General features: G+C 43.0%; 1 protein-coding gene across 1 annotated transcript in view; it reads right to left on the reverse strand.

Annotated features, from left to right (window-relative positions):
- LOC309561480 (myomegalin-like) overlaps positions 1-20,432 on the reverse strand; it is a 429,425-nt gene that overhangs the window by 304,090 nt on the left and 104,903 nt on the right. The window contains exon 5 of the mRNA XM_082265423.1: positions 10,363-10,482. Coding sequence (XP_082121549.1) covers positions 10,363-10,482 — 120 coding nt within the window. The remainder of the gene's footprint in view (positions 1-10,362; positions 10,483-20,432) is intronic.

Genomic DNA, 20,432 nt, shown 5'->3' on the forward strand with positions numbered 1-20,432 from the left:
GGGAGAAGATCCAACCAATCATCCTGTTGGTAAGAAGTGTAACAACGTAAATACTGCTCGATGCATTGGTTGACTCTTTCAGTCTGTCCGTTGGTCTGCGGATGGTAAGGAGAAGTGAGCTTCCGCTCAATCCGTAGTATGTGACATAGTTCTTGCCAGAATTTAGAAATAAATTGGGATCCACGGTCAGACAAAAGAGTTTTTGGGATACCATGTAATCTGAAGACATGTTTCATCAGGAGTTCTGCCGTTTGTTTGGACGAAGGTAGTCTGCGAATAGCAATGAAATGTGCCATTTTTGTCAGATGGTCCACTGACACCAAGATGGTATTAAATCCTTTGGAAGGAGGCAATTCTACGATGAAGTCCAATGACAAAACCTCCCATGGAGTTTGGGGTATTGGTAGACTGCATAGTAGGCCGGATGGTCTCGTAGTGTCAATTTTGGACCTGGCACAGACATTGCATGAAGAGACGAATTTTTGTATAGATGTTTTCATGTCAGGCCACCAAAATTGTCGAGAAATCAAATTGAAAGTCTTTGTCATACCCATATGTCCTGCCATAGGCACATCATGCGATAATTCCAAGATCTTGGTGCGTAGGGTAGGTGGTATGTAAAGTTTGTCGTTGTAGTAGAGGAAGCCTTCTGCATCAGTATTTAGTTGTGGTGGGGGTGAATCCAAACTTATACCATGCAGAACCTCTTCCTTTAAGGAACGGACAACTCCAATAATGCGTTTGTGAGGTATTATAGGAACGGAAGGGATTTCAAAGTAGTTTTCTTCAGTTAGTCGTGATAGTGCATCCGCCTTTTTGTTTTTATCTGCAGGTGTGTAGGTCACTAGGAAGTTAAACCTTAGAAAGAATAGTGACCATCGTACCTGTCGATGCGAGAGAGTTTTGCTAGTCTGAAGATATTGGAGGTTTTTATGGTCCGTGTATATAATTATTGGTAGTTGGGTGCCTTCGAGTAAATGTCGCCAATTCTCCAGAGCCAATTTTATAGCAAGCAGTTCCTTTTCACCCACGGGGTAATCTATCTCGGGACTGCTCAGGGATTTAGAAAAAAAGGCGACTGGATGAAGTGGTGAAGTGTGGGTTGGTCGTTGGGAGAGTATTGCTCCTACTGCCATGTTTGACGCATCTACCTCCAGAATGTATTGGAGGGATGGGTCTGGATGGCGTAATATGGGAGCGGAAGTAAACCTTGTCTTTAACAAGTGGAAAGCCTTATTTGCTTCTTCTGACCATTTAAATGGTATTTTTATGCTAGTGAGCTGTGTGAGGGGTCTCACAATAGCAGAAAAGTTTTTTATGAACTTCCTGTAGAAATTTGAAAATCCCAGGAATCGCTGTAGCGCTTTGCGTGTAGTTGGTGTAGGCCAATCCTGAATGCAGGATATTTTACTCATGTCCATCTCGATTCCTGTTTTGGATATGATGTAGCCTAGAAAGAGTACCTCATCTTTATGGAACAAGCATTTCTTCAGCTTCACATAAAGATTATGTGCAAGCAATCTCGATAATACAAGTCTTACATGTCTTATGTGTTCAGACAGGGTCCGTGAATATATAAGTATATCGTCCAGATATACCACAACACAGACATCTAGTAAGTCTTTAAAAATATCGTTTATAAATCGTTGGAAAACTGCAGGGGCATTGCATAGGCCGAATGGCATCACAAGATATTCGAACAATCCGTATCTAGTTCTGAATGCAGTCTTCCACTCGTGTCCATCACGGATTCGAATGAGATTGTATGCTCCCTTCAGGTCTAATTTTGAAAAATAGGTAGCTCCACGCACCTGCTCAATGAGCTCAGGGATAAGCGGTAGAGGATAGCGATCTTTTATTGTGATAGCATTCAATTTCCTGTAGTCGATGATGGGTCTGAGACTTGAATCTTTATTGCGAACAAAAAAGAGTCCTGCTGCTGTGGAAGAAGTGGAAGGTCTAATAAAACCTTTTTCCAAGTTCTCATCCAAATAGGTTTTGAGATGGGCAAGTTCATCCTGTGAAAGAGGATAAACATGACCGAACGGCAATTTGCTATTTGGGAGTAGATCAATGCTACAATCATAGTCTCGATGAGGAGGTAATGCTTGAGCATTTTTCTCAAGAAAAACCTCAGAAAGATCCTGATAACATAGTGGTGCAATCTCATCTGTCACCATAGACAGAATCTTCCCGGAAAACGGGAGGTTACACGTTTTCTCGCAAAAACAAGAAAGGAAGGTCAAGGACCGTTTCTTCCAATCTAAGGTTGGTTGGTGTGTGTGCAACCAGGGAAGTCCCAACACAATGGGAAAGTGGGGTGATGGTATTAAATCGAAGGTAGAAGTCTCCATATGAGACTCGTTAATAGTGACTAGAAGTGCTTGTGTCTGATCGGTGATCGGACCAGAGGATAACGGAACACCGGTAATAAGACTTACTGAGACAGGTTTGAGTTTAGAAATAATAGGAATTTTATTTAAAGCAGCAAAACATATATCCATATAATTTCCACAAGATCCTGTGTCAATCATGGCCTTAGTAGTAATCCTGTTCTGGTCCCACTGTAATGTCAAAAAAACAGAAATGTAGGGGTTAGTGAATGAAGTTGTCAATCCTCCTAGGGAGACATGTGAACACTCACCCTTCTTTTTGTTGACTAGGGGACAGACGTTTATCTTGTGATCCGGGGATGCACAGTACAAGCAGAGATTTTCATTTCGTCTTTTGGCTTTTTCCATAGTTGATAGCGGTGGGCGTATGGTTCCTATCTCCATAGGAACGGGGTCAACGGCCAGACTCCGAGAGGAAACGGACAATGGCATTCCCATCTTTTCAGCCTTTCTTTCTCGTAGTCTTCTATCTATGGTAATACTGAGTTGTATTAGTGCATCCAGGGTTTTTGGCAGATCCGCTCGGGCGAGCTCGTCCTTAACGGCTTCTGATAGGCCAAGCCTAAATTGGGTTTTCAGAGATGCATCATTCCATTCTGAATCAAGGGTCCATCTCTTGAACTCTGCGACAAAGTCTTCTACAGGCCTCCTTCCTTGTTTCAAGGATCTTAACTGAAGATCAGCAGTACTCTGCCTATTGGGGTCATCATATAGGCTAGTGAGCTCTGCCAGGAACAAGGCATAGGAGTTGAGAAGCTGGTCGTTTTTCTCAAAAAGAGAATCTGCCCAGGCTCGAGGATCGCTTGATAGGTAAGAAATAATAGTACAAACCTTAATGTGATCAGTAAGGTAGGTACGAGGTTTTAGCAAAAAAAGTAACTCACATGCGTTTTTAAATTCGTGAAATTTTTTGCGATCGCCTGTAAATACCAAAGGGGGATTTATCTTGGGTTCAGGGGACTGAGCAGAGGTAAGTTGTGTCAGTCTAATTACCTGCTGCGACAGAGCCTGATTGTCTTCTTTTAATTCAGCAAGTGCGTGTATTAACGCAGATACTTGCTGTTTTAATTGTGTCACCTGAGTGGCTATTTCTGCTGAATCCATTTTTTGGTTCGTTCAATCTGTAACGCTCCTGCGTTTCTTATATGGTGTGGATTTTCAGCTGCAGAAATAGTTCCACGTCAGCAGTCATGTAAGAGATATGCTGAGATACCATTCCCAACCTCAATGACTCATCATGTGTGGAAGGTCTTATTTCAGCCAGTAAATACGCACAATTAGCAAGCTGGTTCCTAGAGTGACTTTATGTATGTGGTAACACAATGATGAAGGTTGAGGGATAGGTTGAGTGGAGGTGATAGGTGATAGACACTTGAAGGTGAGACAGTAGCAGATGGATGCAGGAAGGTTTAGCAATGTTGTATGATAGCAGATGATAGAATAGCAGGTGGACATACAAAAGAGATCAACCCAGTGCAGAAAAGTAGCAGTAGTCTCAAGAGCTAGCAATCTAGTTTATGCAGATGTAATAAACAGTCTTTACTATGCAGAGCTAGATAGTGTAAGCTTAGTATAAGTTTATAGAGAATTCCCCTGCGGGGTACTTAGCACTATTAGCGATACAGCCGAAGGGTGGTTCAGGAGAGGCGGATGATCCAGTAGCGGGATACAGGGATCAGCGCAGCGAGGTTCCATCAGCGAAGTAAGCTTGCAAGCATGGAAGCTTCAAGCAAGGTTAGCATCCAAGTAAGGGTGTTTGAACGAACACATGTGAGTGAGAGCCGACGCCTTAAATAGCCATCTAGTCCGGCGCTGAGTGATGACAGCTCCAGTCTTAAAGGTGTATGCGCACCTTTCCAAAAGTAAATGGTAGGGCGCATACACTTGTGGAAAGTGTAATTTAGGGTACCAAAGGTACCGGAACATTACACTGGGACGGAAAAACAAAGAGCTACACTAAAGCGGAAGAGTCTCCAGCCAGGAGGTTGAGTGCTCTAGGGCCAATTAGACCTAAAAGTACTGGAGGGGCCCCGCAAAACAGAGGCTCTAAAGAGGAAAGTGCAGCCCCAGCAGAGGGAGACGGAGAGTTGGACGATCCCAAAGCGAACTTACCTCTTATAAACAAAATATTAGAGGGGTTGTTTGCTAAAATGGAAACATTCTTTAAAGTGGATATAGCAGCAGTCCAGGCAGATATTGGACAGGTATTCGGTCGTGTGGAGTAAGTGGAGGGGAGGATAGATGCACATGACTGAGCACTAGATGACCTGAGTAAACCGTTTAAAATATTGTAGAGAGCCAATCGCTCCCTATTATACAAGTTAGAAGACCAGGAGAATCGAAGTCAAAGGAAAAATGTGGGCTTGCCAGAGAAACACGGGCAAAAAGACCTGAGAACAGAAGCATGGTACCTCTTTGGCCCCATGTTGGGGAAGGTACCCCCAGAAATTTTAAAAATCGACAGAATGCATAGGTTGGGAGGATATTGAGGTCTGGGTAGGGGTGTTCCAAGAGATGTATATGTGAGGTTTCACTACGTAGAGGAAAAGATGAAAGTCATGGAAAAAGCTCAGAGCTCTTCAGGGATCACGATGGAAGGATTGAACTTACAGCTTTACACGGACTTGGCTGCTGAGACCTTGGCAAGAAGGAAACTTCCTAAACACCTATTAGAACAACTCTAATATCCCGTATCGGTGGGATTTTCCGGCCTGCTTTTAAGTGAAAAAAGATGGCCACACGGTGATCCTGAGATTTCAAGAGGAGTTAGAGGAATTTTGTAATAAATTGAACCTACCACCTACTGTGTTACCGGGGTGGGAGGATCCCATAGGTGTTCCAATATTGCCTAGGGCAGAGGGATTGATTCGGGTGGGGGCGGTAGGTGGAGGGGGGGGAGTGGAGGGGGGTACTTAGGGACATATTACTGTCCTCCTTCCCCCTCTCTCATTTCTGCTTTTGCTCCTTTCTTTTTGCGAGAGGTGGCGGGGAGAGGAGGGTTAGAGGGCTAGCTGATCCAGCAGGTAGAGTCTGGTTTGTGCGTCGGAATGGCGGCCCCTGGGAAGGTTTGTATGGGAGGGGACACATGGCTGAGTGTCACCAGGTCTGTACAAGGAATAAGGACTGGACATATGTCCAGCCCTCCAAAAGGTTAGCCTCGTGGGGTTGGGGGGGGGGGGAGAATGGGGGGTGATGGGGTTTCTCTATTTTTTTTTCTCTCCATGCAAGACCTCTTTTCCTCTTCGGGAAAGCATCCTCTAGTTGCTCCTGTGACTACCCATGGCTTTGGTTAACTTAGTGTCATATAACGTGAGAGGCTTGAATACACCTAGCAAAAGGCATAAGGTAATTAGGGAAATGCATCACTACGGGGTGGCAGTGGCTTGTTTAAAATAACCCCATATTACACATGCCTCAGGGATTAAACTGTCATCACACCTTTTTCCTATGTGGTTTTATAGTGACTCGGTTTCAAGTCACCCAGGAGGAGTGCCGATCAGATTTGATAGTAATACCATGTTTACGTTAAGGAAGCAGCTGGCAGACACTCAAGGGAGGTTTCTGTTCATCAAGGGGAAACTGTTTGCTATGGAATATACTTTAGCAAATATTTATTCCCCAAATAGAGAACCAAATAAGTACTTGCAAAAAAATGTGAAAAGGTTGATGATATTCAAAGAAGGGAGGTTTATTGTAGCGGGAGACTTTAACATGGGTCTGGACCCACGAATGGATTAATCAACGGGACGTTCGAGTCTCCCACTACAACAGTAGAATGAAATTAGAAGTCTATTGTGGGAATGTCAGCTAGTGGATGCTTGGTGGGTCAGACACCCAAAATCAAGGGATTATACTTATTACTCCTCAGTACATGGTTCCCACTCAAGGATTGACTATAGTATAATACAGCACCAACTATTAACCAAAAGATATGACCATTAAGCCTTTGACACTTTCTGATCATGCACCAGTGGTGGCACAGCAATTTTTATTACCAGCAGTCCCTAGAGAAAAAGCTTGGAAACTGAATGACTCACTCATTTAGGATCCTAAGATAATTGAGAAGATAGAAAAGGAATTGGAGAGTTTCTTTATTATTAATGATACACCAGAGATCTCACAGGCCACCCTGTGGGAATCACATTAGGCCTACAAGAGAGGGATATTAATAAGTATCGGGACACAAAGAAAGAGGGAAAAGAATGAGAGGAAGAATCAGCTGCTTAGGGAGATTCATATTATGGAACAACAAACTAGACCCAAAGGCATCTCAGAACAGCGAGAATTAATTGAGAAGAGAGGAGAACTGACGGCGCTTATGGAACAGGAGACAAAAAAGGCATTCCATATTGTCATGAAAGGGAAATGCCAATGGGGAAACAAATCTGGGAAATGGTTAGCAAAAATAGTAAGGGAGAAAAAAAATGCATCCTATATTTCCAAAATTAAAAATGAAAATGAGGAAATAGTTAATTTATCCCCAAAGATTGCTCCGGTATTCCACTATTACAGCCAGCTTCATAACGTCAGACAGAAAGACGCAGGTAGGGAAAGTGGAAAGGAAGATAGGGCCGTGAAGGAATATCTGCGGAAGCTTTAACTTCCAAGGTTACAGACGGAGGAGCTAGAGGATTTAGAGGCCCTGATTACACAAGCGGAGGTGGGACGGGCAATAAAGAACATACCTCTAGGAAAGAGCCTGGGCCCAGATGGGTACTTGATTTTTTATTTTAAAAGGTTTCAAAATTCCTAGCCCCTAAATTTTGTGCATACTTTAATACAGTGGGGAAAGGAGAATACTTAAGAGAAGAGTCTCTGCAGTCCCATATAACTCTTATCTTAAAGCGGAGTTCTGACCTCAAAATCGACTTTACACCATCCGCTTGCTGTAATGTAGCTGAAAAAGAATTGGATAATTTCAGTTTTTTTTTTGATTTACTTACCTTGTTATTAAAGAAAATATACTTACCTTCCTTCCTCTGCGGCCGCGGACCGCGCCATCTCTTCCTGCTTGCATTGACTCCTGGGAGATGAGCGTCATCGCTCCCAGGAGTCAATGCGCCTGCACCGGCCCTGCTCGTCACTTCCGGTGCAGGCACATCATTCCCTGCTAAACAGCTTCTGGGCATGCCCAGAAGCTGTGCAGGGATGATGCGCCTGCACCGGAAGTGACGAGCAGGGCCTGTGCAGGGTATTCTGGAACTCCGACGTCACCGAAGAGGACGCTCTGGCTTCAGCTGCCCATACCTGAGATGGCAGTGCTGGACAAGACATTTTCAAGGTAAGTATTTCTTCTAAAAGGTAAGTGAAACCGGGGACAGTTCAGAGGCTATCATTGCTGAAATGCACTAGCCCTGACTGTCCCGGGGGTATTTTTATCTAAAAATGTTTTTTTTTTAGGCCAGAACTCCGCTTTAAAGGAAGGGAAAGATCCCACGGCACCGACAAGCTACAGACCAATTTCCCTCTTATATAAAAATCTTTACTAAAATTATGGCAGAAAGATTAAAACCTTTACTTCCAAGATGGTTACATAATGATCAGGTAGGCTTTGTGTCTGAAAGAGAGGGGAGGGACAACTGTATTAAATCACTGCTTTGGATTCATGAAGCAAAAAAGAAGGGTACCTCGGCCGGGCTGCTGTCGGTAGATGCGAAAAGGCCTTCAACAGGATTGATTGGCGTTTTATGTTAGGAACTCTGAGACATCTGGGTATTGGAGATAGGATGATGCGATGGATATCCACCTTCTATCTTCACCCAATGGCAAGAATAAGAGGGAATGACAGTTTGACAAGGGTGCCCCCTCTCTCCAATGTTGTTTGTTTTGGCCCTAGAACCTCTACTGGCAGCAATCCGTAAAAATCTAGATATTAAAGGGGTTCAAGTGGGGAATAGGGAATACAAGGCGGCCGAATATGTGGATGATATATTAATTTTTATTTGTAATCCCAGGTTAATACTACCGATAGTGTTGGAGGAATTAGCAGAGGCATACCTAGGGTCTCCAGCGCCCTTGGCGAGAAGCTGTATCAAGGCCCCCCCATCATTAAAGAGTTAGATATTCTGTTGTTTGTCTTTTTACATCAATTTCTATTCATTTTTAATTGTCTGCGTATCCATTAAAGATAATGTTTAGGTTATACAGTCCTTTTTCAATTGTTTTGACTCAGAAACAGATAATATATATGCACAGGATATGGCATCCTCTATTATTATACTGCACTATATATATATATATATACTATATAATATATACACACAGCATATGACATCCTCTATACTGCACTATATATATATATATATATATATATATATATATATATATATATATATACACATATATACTGTATATATATATATATATATATATATATATATATATATATATATGTATATAAATAATATATACACACAGGATATGGCATCCTCTATTATTATACTGCAATATATATATATATATATATATATATATATATATATATATATATATATATATACATATACATATACATATACACACACACACAGGATGTGGCCTCCTCTATTTTATTATTTTATACATACATATATATATATATATATATATATATATATATACACACACACACATATATACACATATGTATATATATATATATATATATATATATATACTGTATATATATATATATATATATAAAGAGAGAGGAGGCCACATCCTGTGTGTATATATATATATATATATATATATAGTATATAGTATAATAATAATCGAGGTTGCCATATCCTGTGCGTATATTTTATATTATATATATATACAGTATATATATATATATATATATATATATATATATATATATATATATATGGTGCAGTAGAGGACACCATATCCTGTGTTTATATATTTTATATATATATATATATATATATATATATACACAGTCGGTATACATTGAATTTTAAAATATTTCTTCTTTTTTAAGTTCTCATATAGTACCTGGGAGCCTAAGCTTCCGTCACTCACGGATAGCAGACTGAATGCCTAATAAGGAAGGCAAGAGCTGGGTGGGGATTGAGTGTGCACAAAGTAGGGCGGACTTAGGAAAGATGGTTTGGGTTCCACGGGTAAATTGGGATTTGGCAAATGATACATGCACACTCACTAGGAACATTAGGATATGGGACACTTTATGTAGAATGGCTCATTGGGAGTATAATACAACCCCAGACTGAATCGCTCTCCTTTTGTGGCTAGTTACCATATACCCCTGGCCCAGAAGAGAGAAAAATTGGGTGAGAGTGTTACCTATTGGTTTCACCTTTTTAGGCACCTCACTCACTACACTTTCTTTTTTAAATCACCAATCTCACTATTCTCCACATTCTGGAAGGTGCTTTTATATTTTATAATTTTTTACCTATTGTCAATGAGAATTTTAATCACTGTTGGCTCACTATAATTGTATTGTCTGTACACTTTTCACTGGCACTATTACAGGCAATAAATAACAACCTTATTTTATGCACCTTTTTATTCATTGAATTTATCCATATGAGAAGTCACTTGTATTTATTTATATGAGCAGTCACCTATACTATTTATTTAAATTGCACTGTGCACTTTGTTTCTGGTGGGTGCATGCCAATCCACCCCCTGCACTAATTCTTTCAAGTATTTTTTTTACCTACCACTGTGTTATTTGTTTTAGTACACATACTTAGTTTTTACCTACCATTTACAAGTAATGTATGCGGATGTTGATTTTTCTTGTAACGATGTGGGAATTTATACGACTATCAAAAAGTGAATAAAGCATGAATATAAAAAAAATAAATAAATAAATAACCTGCATTCCATCAGACTTAAGTTTCTCTTTAGAAAGCAAAAATGCCAAAATCACATGGCAATATAGTGTGGCAAAACATTGGCAACAATCACCTGCAAACAGCAGAAGATGGGATACATTTTTTTTAATAAGCACAATTACCTCTTGGTCTTTATTATGAAGAGTCTCCCTTAAACACTGCAACATTCGTTCTTGATCCTGTGCTACGTCTTGCACACCGTTCTTCTTAGCAGTTAACTGTCGCTGAGCATCCTGCAGCAACTTTAACAAAAAGGTAAGTAAACTTATAAGATAATAAAAGACAACAAGTCTAAGAATTAACCATTCTATTCTAAAGTGCAAAAAGTGGTAAAAAGAGCAATAGACCACAAATGTTTAACCCAAAGAAAGGTGCGCTATCTCTTTAACCATCTCCTTCCCAAGCCTATTTTGGCACTTCGCTCCTATATATATTTTTTTTTTTTTTTGTTTTAACAGAGACCTTACAGGAAAAAAATGGTGTGTGTTGCAATTTTTTTATGTCACAGGGAATTTGCGCAGCGGTTTTTCAAACGCAATTCACAAAAAAAAAAAAGTAAAGTTAGCCCAATTTTTTGTATAATGTAAAAGATGATGTTACACCGAGTAAACAGATACCTAACATGTCACGCTATAAAATTGCGTCTGCCCGTGGAATGGTGGCAAAATACGGTGCTTAAAATTCTCCATAGGCCACTCTTTAAATGCCTTTACAGGTTACCAGTTTAGAGTGGCATAGGAGGTCTGGTGCTAGAATTATTGCTCTCGCTCTGACGTTCGCGACAATACCTCACACGTGTGGTGAGATCACCGTTTATATGCGTGCGGAAGTAATGTATGCGCTTGCATTTGCATGTAGGCACGGTGAGACGGGGGCACTTTACATTTTTTTTTATTATTATTTATTTATTTTATGCAATTTTTTTTTTTTTTTTTTTACACTTTTCGTTTTACTTTTTTTTGTAAAAACTTTATTGCTATAACCAGGGATGAACAACATGCCTTGTGATAGCATGGGCCATGACAGGTCCTCTTTATGGAGAGATTTAGGGTCTATTAGACCCCAAATCTCGCCTCTGGCCCCCCATGCAGCCGATCAGACCGAGATCAGTCTGATCGGCTGCTTCTCGGGCCTCTGGTGGCCAAGTAAACAAAGGGGCAGAACTGGAAGTGACGAATACTCGTCGCTTCTGGTTTCCAGGGTTACAGAGAGAGGGAACGTCAGTTCCTCTCTCTCTGTCCCAGGCAGCTATCGCCGCTGGCTGCATCGCTCCCGGGCCTTCGCAATGAGACTGGAGAGCCCGGGAGAGGCAGCAGCGGAAGGGGATTGGGACCCCCTTCCGCCATCTACAGAAGTGATTGAGTGGCTATTTAGCCACTAAGAACACTTCTGCCTGAAAGGGGATCGTCGGCTGCAAACAATGATATCGGGATGATGCCTTTAGGTGCAGGCATCATCCCCGTATAACCACTGAAATCCAATAAAGTCCATCAAAGTGAAAAACAGTCTCTAAGACGTTCAAATCAGTTATAATCATAATCCCATGCAGATCCCAAAAAAAGCCAGTGTTGGGAGAAAAACCACTCCACCAGGACATACACACATCTTACCAGAAAAATTGGATCTCAGGGCAAATGAGATCATGTGAGCTCGGCTGACATGCAACCATACACCATAAGATATGGCTTCAATCTGTGAGGCTCTTATGCCGTCATCACATTTGTTCTTTGGCTCCAACAAACTGGTTTCCTTTTCGCTCTACATCTGTCCCTGCACTGCCCCCTCCTGCAGACCAGCAATATCTCACGATACACCCGGCAATTCCGGGCTCCCAGCTGTTCCTGTACCCCCATTTGACCTGGCTACCAGGGCAGTATCCTTCAACCTCATTAGTTGCAAGAGTATAAGTAGTTTACTGCGCTGTTAGCCAGATCAAACAGGGGTGCAGGAACGGCTGGGAGCTCAGATTGCCAGGTGTATCGTGAGACATCATGGATCTGCAGAAGGGGGCAGATGTAGAGCGATAAGGGAACCAACCCGTCGGAGCCATAGAAAAAATGTGATGACAGCAAGAGAGGCTCACAAATTGAAGCGATATCTCATGATGTATGGCTGTGTGTCAGCCGAGCTTATGTGATCTCATTTGCCTGATATCCAAACTTTCTTGTAAGAAGTGTTTGTGTCCTGGTGGCGATGCTTTCTTCACAACACTGGCTTCTTTTGGGAACTGCACGAGAATATGATTATTTATAACTGATTTAAACATCACTCTTAAGAACTTTTTTCACTTCGGTGGATTTTATTTGATATTTTCCTCATTTTTGTATATGTGGATTGTTTGACAATAATGTTTAAAGATACTGTATAGTGCATCTTTCTTTGGACTAATATTATGCTTTTTTTTTTTATTCAGATATTATTTGTGTGTAGCTGTTAATTCTTTATGCACTAAGCGTGGAATTTGTTGGTTTCATCTATCTGGTATATGCATATCTGAGTCTATTTAAGGGGGAGTCTTTCAGGCCTCTTTTCTACCATACTATGAACCAATTTTCCCATTACAAACTCTGGACTCTTGGATGTTTGTTTGGTGATCTCATTGAACTGTATATACATAGAATGTAAATAGTCATACAGTAGAACTGCACAATAAATGCACAGCCACTGCTGAATGACTGTTCATACAAAATCATATTATGTAGTGACTATTGCAAACAAATATGCTTGCATAATTTAATCTACATACACTGTAAAACATAATTATATGTGCTCTCCTCTACTCATTACTGAATCTTACATTTTAGGTAAACATTTTAAAGTTTAATATATATATATATATATATATATATATATATATAGTGGGATTTTTGAGTTATTGTAAAATCCATTTCTCTGATGTTCATTGACGGACACAGCTTCTGATATTCATGACCAGTGGATTATACTGCCCCTACAGGAGTAGGACACTAGGCAGAAAAGAATTCTGGCTACACCCAGGGGATATACTCCCTCTCTCTGCTATAGCCAGTTTTGTTACAAGCAGTGTCCGGAGAATTATAACTCCACAGAGGGGTGAGTGCTGTGTCTGTCAATAAACATCAGAAAAAAAAGGATTTTTCGGTAAGTCAAGAATCAAATTTTCGGGTTTCGTTCATTGACGGACACAGCTCCTGATATTCATAACCATTGGGACATCCCAAAGCAGTGTTAAATATGAGGGATGGGAATAACAAAAAAACTTCCAAGGCTAAACATTAACCAACCAGGCAACAGGACCTCAACCAAACAACTGGAGCCCATCTGAAAAAAACAACACACCCTCAAAAAAGGTCAGGTCCTATTAAACAGCAACCTGCAAACCTTGCGGCCAAAAGGAGCTTACGCAGATGCCAACACATTCACTTTATAAAATTTAGTAAAATTGTGCAGTGACGACCAGGTGGCCGCCTTGCAAACCTGCATCACTGATGCCTGATTACAGAAAGCGCAGGAGGCACTAGGCGCCCTAGTAGAGTGCGCCTTGACAGGTGAAAGGAGGAACCTGACCCCTGAAGGAATAGACCTAAACCACCGTCTGTCTGATCCATCTGAAAATGCTTGCAGAGGAAGCGGACAACCCTTTTTGAGGTCCGTCCGTGAGCACGAGAGTCTGACTTCATGAAAGACTCTGTAGCTGCCAGGTATACCCTAATTGCCTGGACCACATCCAAGGCATGCAAGGCAATTTCCTTCCGATGTTTAGGCCTGGGACACAGGGAAGGCAACACAATGAAAATCAGAGACAACCTTTGGAAGGAACGATGGACAGAAGATCCACCTTATCCCTGTAAATCACCAGGTAAGGTGAATGACAGGATAACGCGGTCAGTTCCGACACCCTGCACGCAGAGGTGATAGCAACTAAAAAGGCCACCTTCTGGGACAGCATAAGCAGGGGAATCTCCGCAATATTTTCAAAGGGAGGCTTCTGTAAAGCTGAAAGCACCAAATTAAGATCCTAAGGTGGCAACGGAGCCTGCACTGGAGGAACCAAATCTCGGACACCCTGAAGAAAGGTATGCACCAGAGGGTGTGTGGCCAAAGGTCGTTGGTAGATGACCGCCAAAGCCGACACCTGGCCCTTGATGATACTCAAGGCCAATTTCTGTTCAACCCCCTGTTGAAGGAAGGTCAAGATCCGAGCCACCGAGAAGGAGTGAGGAAGAACCCAAAGAGACTTACAGCACGCAATATACAGTATATCTTCCACGTACAATGGTAGATCTTCAGAGAGGTAGATTTCCTAGCTTTCAACAGTGTAGAAATCACAGACTCAGATAAACGCCTACTCTTCAGCCCCTGGAGTTCAACAGCAATGCAGTCAAAGCCAGGGACTGTAAAGCAGAATGGAAGATCGGTCCTTGGGACAGCAGATCCTCCCTGAGAAGAGGCTGTCAAGGAACACCGGCGTCCAGCCGCAGCAGATTGGCGTACAAAGCCCGGTGAGGCCAGTCCGGAGCCACTAAGATGACCGGAATCCCTTCTGCCTCAATCCTGCGTAGAAGTCTTGGAAGAAGCTTGAGAGGAGGGAAGGTGTAAATCAGACTATATTGATCACACGGGACCACCAGCGCATCTGTAGCATCGGCAGAAGATCCCTTGACTGAGCCACAAACCTCTGCACCTTTCCGTTGAGCCAAGACACCAACAGATCCGCCTCAGGGGTGCCCTACCGGGGACAAAGCTGATGAAACACCTCCAGAAGAAGGGACCACTCCCCGTGTTCCAATGCCTGCTGACTGAGGTAATTACCCTGAACAATTTTCCACCCCGGGAAAGTGAACGGCTGAGAGGGCTGGAACTGTTCTGTCCACCTTAGAATCCTGTTTACCTCCAGAGCTGCCAGGACACTTCTTATGCCCCCTTGGTGATGGACATAAGCCACAGCCGTGGCATTGTCAGATTGAATGCGCACTGGACAACCCTGAAGATGATCCATTCAATGATCCAGACACAGTCTGATCGCTACATTAATCGGGAGTCTGGACTCTTCCAGCATCCAGATCCCCTGAGCAGAATGCTTGCCGAGGACGCCTCCCCAGCCGGACAGACTGGCATCCATGGTCCAATACAAGGGGAGGAAGGATTTTCCCAGCCGAATCACCGGAGAATAAAGCTACTATATCAGGGACTCCTTTGAGCCCCGACTCAGCCAGGTCTGATTGTCCAGAGACTGCGTAATCTTGTCCCATTCGGTCAGAATTTTTCTTTCCAGGGACCTCCTATGGAACTATGAAAACTGAACCACCTGGAAGGTAAACACCATCAGGCCCAGCACCCGCAAGTCCGGAGGGGTGACCACTTGTTGGATAGCAGAAGGCGAATTGCAGACTGCAATTTCTGAAGTTTGTCCAGAGGAAGGAGAACTCTGGCTAAGGCGGAGTCCAGAGTCAGGCCCAGATAGTCCATCTTTGTGGAAAGGACCAGAGCAGACTTCTGAAAATTCATTGTATTGTGATCTTCAGGTTCGTATTGTGATCTTCTGGTTCTCCACCAGAGTAGAGGGAGACATTGCTCGCAGAAGGAGATCGTCCAAGTAGTCCAGTACCACGATCCCCCATTGGCATAGCAAAGCTAGCATTGGGGCTAACACTTTTGAGAAGATTTGAGGAGCAGATGTGAGACCAAAAGGTAATGCCACAAACTGATAATGCTCCTCTACCACAGCAAAGTGGAGAAAACGTTGGTGACTGGCACATATTTGAATGTGAAGGTAGGCATCCTTGATATCAATAGAGGCGAGGAAATCCCCGTGACACAGGGATGCCACCACCGTTCGAATGGACTCCATTCTGAACTTCTGTACCCGCACAAATCAGTTTAGCACCTTGAGGTCCAGAATTGGACGCACTTTGCCTTCTTTACTGGGAACTGTGAACAGGTTTGAGTAAAAACCCTAAAATGGTACAAAAAAGTATACAGTGATATACATGCCATCATCCCCATAAGTCAAGAAAAAAACGAAAAAACAAGGACCAAGAGAGGCCCAGAAAAGCGGGACTATATCGGCATGTGTATGGTTGTAGGAATACAGACACAACACCACTATATAAAAAACATATTCATTTATTATTTGCAAAGGATAAAAAACACAATTGTGACATCACATAACGACAGACAGACACCTTAGGTCAGCATAATTATGAACTATGTATTAATGCAATATTGATGCAGATGCAATAATCATGATTGTAATGTATATTTTTCTCACATCTCTTCAGTGCAGCATCTATCTGGTCTTTGTAGTGCCCTGACGAAGCTATAATTGCGAAACGCTTTGGCTTTTCCAGGGACCGTTAGACTGCATACACATTGAGATCCGTTGGTGTGATATATTGTATCGATTTCAAGCAATCTCTTTACACACGGATCCATGTACCTTTTTAACCAAATTACATGTCTGTCGTTATGTGATGTCACAATTGTGTTTTTTATCCTTTGAAAATAATAAATGAATATGTTTTTTATGTAGAGGTGTTGTGTCTGTATCCCTACAACCATACACATGCCGATATAGTCCCGCTTTTCTGGGCCTCTCTTGGTCCTTGTTTTTTCATTTTTTTCTAAAAACCCTAAAAATGTTCTGAGGTCAAAATCAGGACAATCACCCCTTGAAGGAACAGGTCTTGAACTACCCCAAACAGGCCCTATAAGCGGTCTGGTGACAGGTGCAAGTTGGAAGAAAAAAACCTTTCAGGGGGACAAGAGTGAAACTCGATCTTGTAGCTGCACCGAATGAATTTGTCTTGCACCCAGGAAGTCCACGGGTCCGGAAACCAGCGCCCCTGTTACAGGTGAGGGCGCACCTTCATGCAGAAGGAGCCTTGTCCCTGGGTCTGGAGAAGCCCGATCTTAGATTGCCAGAACAGCTTCGTTTGGATCATCCAGAAGAGGCTCTGAAAGGCTTTGAGCCCTTGTCAGTCGAACCTGAGGGTCAAAAAAAAAACTTCTTATGAGCTGAGAATTAAGGCCCACGTCTACCACAAGGTTCCTTGCCCTTAGTAGCCTGTGGAAGAAAAGTACTCTTCCCCCTGTGAGACCTAATGATGTGATCCTGGGTAGCTCCAAACAGTCAATGCCTTTTTTGAAGTCTCATCTGAAGACCAGCACTTGAGCCAAAAAACACGCCGAAGGACCACTGGCAAAACAGAGAGGCGAGCCATCAGGGGAGCCGCATCCAAAGAGGCATCACAGATACACTGCAGCCCCTGGACCAGCTGGTCCGCCAGCTCGGCAAAGGCAGGGGGAGCTGTTCCCCCTCCAGGTCATGGTGTAGGAGCTTAGCCCACTTGGTCAGAGTTTGCGACACTAGGGCAATGGTGAATACTGGCCTCATTGCCGAACCAGCCAGAGTGTACATAGTGTGGGCCACAGCCTCTGCCTTCTGGTCATCTGGATTCTTAAAGCCCAGGGACTCTTCAACAGGAATCAAGGTTGCCTTGTTTAATCTGGAAACTGGAGGGTCCACCAGTGGCACAGTCCACTTCTTAAGAAGGGACTCCTCAAAGGGGTAACGCCTAGTAAAGCCCTTTGGTTGTCCCCACTCTTTAGCGACAATTCTGTCAAAATAGGCAGGGAAACAAAACACCTTTGCCACTTTGGATGGCTTGTGAGTGCCCAAGGCACCTACGCCTCTCTCGCAGCTTCAGCTGCGTCCTTTATCCTCAGGGTCGCAAAACAGTGCATCCACCTAGCGTCTTTTCGTGTGCGGTGACCCACGTCCCCGGCCGCTGAATCAGATTCAGGATCTGATGAGACAGATGAGGCAGGGGAAGGCAGGGGGTGCTTTTTGCTAGCACTTCGCCCGCAAGCCACCTACACCAAGGAAACAAGGGACCCCAGGACCACTGTCAGTGCATGGATCGGTGGTTGGAACCCGGAGGACCCCCGTAGCCTCAGAGAGGGGATCAGGTGGGGAAATGTGCTCCAAAGACTCCATGAGTCACCAGGGGGACCTCACAAATAGTTTAAAACACTGCTAAGAGACAACCCCCACCATGCTGGCAGCACCACCCAGTCGCCAGGCACAAAGCACCAAGCGATCTTCAGCAGAGGTAGAGGACTCCACCAGACTCACCGCCCACAGAAACAGGCACCTGCAGTCACCAGGAGAATCTGGGCTACACATTCAGCGATCAGGAAGTAAAATTATCCTGTAGTCAGCACCAGGAGATGAGGGGGGGCTTCCACCACTGAAATCGCTGCTCACAGGGCTCACTGTCATGGCCGATGCTATTTCTAATGACAAACCACAAGAAAATGGCCGCCGGTCTACACAAACATGGCCGCCGTGTGTAGACACACGCAGACTATAACAAAATGGTGGCCCTGCGTGGCACCACAAGGCTTATAGGGACCCATGAGGGAGACCAGGCCTCAAGGACAGATCCAGGCAGGATGGGGGGGGGCCTGGCAGGAGCAACCCCCCCTCCGCACAATCGATTATCTGTCGCCTGCGGCGCACCCCCTCTCGGCCCCCATCGCCAGTTAGCGCCCTACCCCCAGCGCAGGAAAGTGGCCAGACCACCCAAATAGCCCCAGCGTGGAGGGGGGGCAGGATGAGGAACTTGGCAAGGAGGGGTGCCTGTGGGAAGAAGGAGAAATATATATATATATATATATATATATATATATATATATATATATATATATATATATATACTGTATATATAAATATATATATATATATATATATATACACACACATATATATACATACAGTGGAACCTTGGTTTACGAGTACCTCTGTTTACGAGCGTTTTGAAAGACGAGCAACATTTTTTTAAAAAAACTGTCTTGGTATACGAGCACTGTCTTGATATACGAGCAGTTTTATACTCTAAAAGCATGCCATCCCCTCTGTAAATGCACTCTCTCACATACCATTATGTGTCCCAGCGCTTGTACACTGTATAAACATGCCGATTTATATTGTTTTAGAGTGTCCCTGCACTTACTGTATGTATGTGTCTCCTCGTTTCTCTGCCTCGCTCTCACCTCGTCTCCCTGCTCTACCCGGCGGGAGGGGCCGATCACTCCTTCTGACGTCATCTGAGGAGGAGGGGAGGAGGAAGCAGAGGGCTGCAGTGTTGTGATAGAAACGGCCAGACAAGCACTAATAAAGAATAATCGGCATCTGTTATGTAGTACAGCACGAATACAGGGACACATAATGTTTAACAAAGGAGATGGCATACTTATACTGTACAGTAATGTACTACTTTATATATAACAGCATATATTTATATTACTATAAATGCTTGTGGAACGAATCATCTGAGTTTCAATGCTTTCCTATGGGAAAACTTGCTTTGATATACGAGTGTTTTGGATTACAAGCAAGCTGCTGGAACGAATTATACTCGTAAACCAAGGTTCCACTGTATATAAATATTCAGAGTATATATTGCTATTTTTTTTAAACAATTATTATTCTAAGCTGTTATCTGTTTTTATTAGCCACTGCCACAATTCTTTTCTAAACACAGGGGGAAACTGTATCCAGATTTTCTAAGGGTCACTGAAACTGTCACTGGGCACACTGAGTGTCCAATGAGAGCTCCAAAAAAACACGTTCACGAGTCATAGGAGTTAATTTACTAAAGGCAAATAAACTGTGCACTTTGCAAGTGCATGGTCTTTTTGCCTTTAGCAATAAATTTTACTTGCTTATATACACACATATAATAATTTTATCAAATTGTGTTGCAGACTCCTAACAGTTTCTGCTCTTAAAAAATACCTGCTTGTATCTCACCAAAAATGACATTTCTGTTGCAGAGGACACTTGAAATTTGACTTGCATCTCTGTGCAGACTTCTGCTAAAATCAATGAGCCCATTACACAAGCAAGACAAGACATTTTTGGAGGTATTCTTTGCACCAACAGTGTACAGAACTCCTCCGGATAGCCATAATGCTTTCAAATTTACAGAGCGTTCTGATGCTGCACATTGACATGGAAAAGTGATGATTAACCACTTAAGCCCCGGAGGATTTGGCTGCTAAAAGACCAGGGGTTTTTTTGCGATTTTTTACTGCGTGACTTTAACGGACAATTGCGCGGTCGTGCGACGCTGTACCTAAACGAATTTGACGTCCTTTTTTTCCCACAAACAGAGCTTTCTTTTGATCACCTGTGCGATTTTTTGAT

This window comes from Pelophylax lessonae, assembly GCF_965119305.1.
Source record: "Pelophylax lessonae genome assembly, chromosome: 8".
Taxonomy (NCBI): domain Eukaryota; kingdom Metazoa; phylum Chordata; class Amphibia; order Anura; family Ranidae; genus Pelophylax; species Pelophylax lessonae.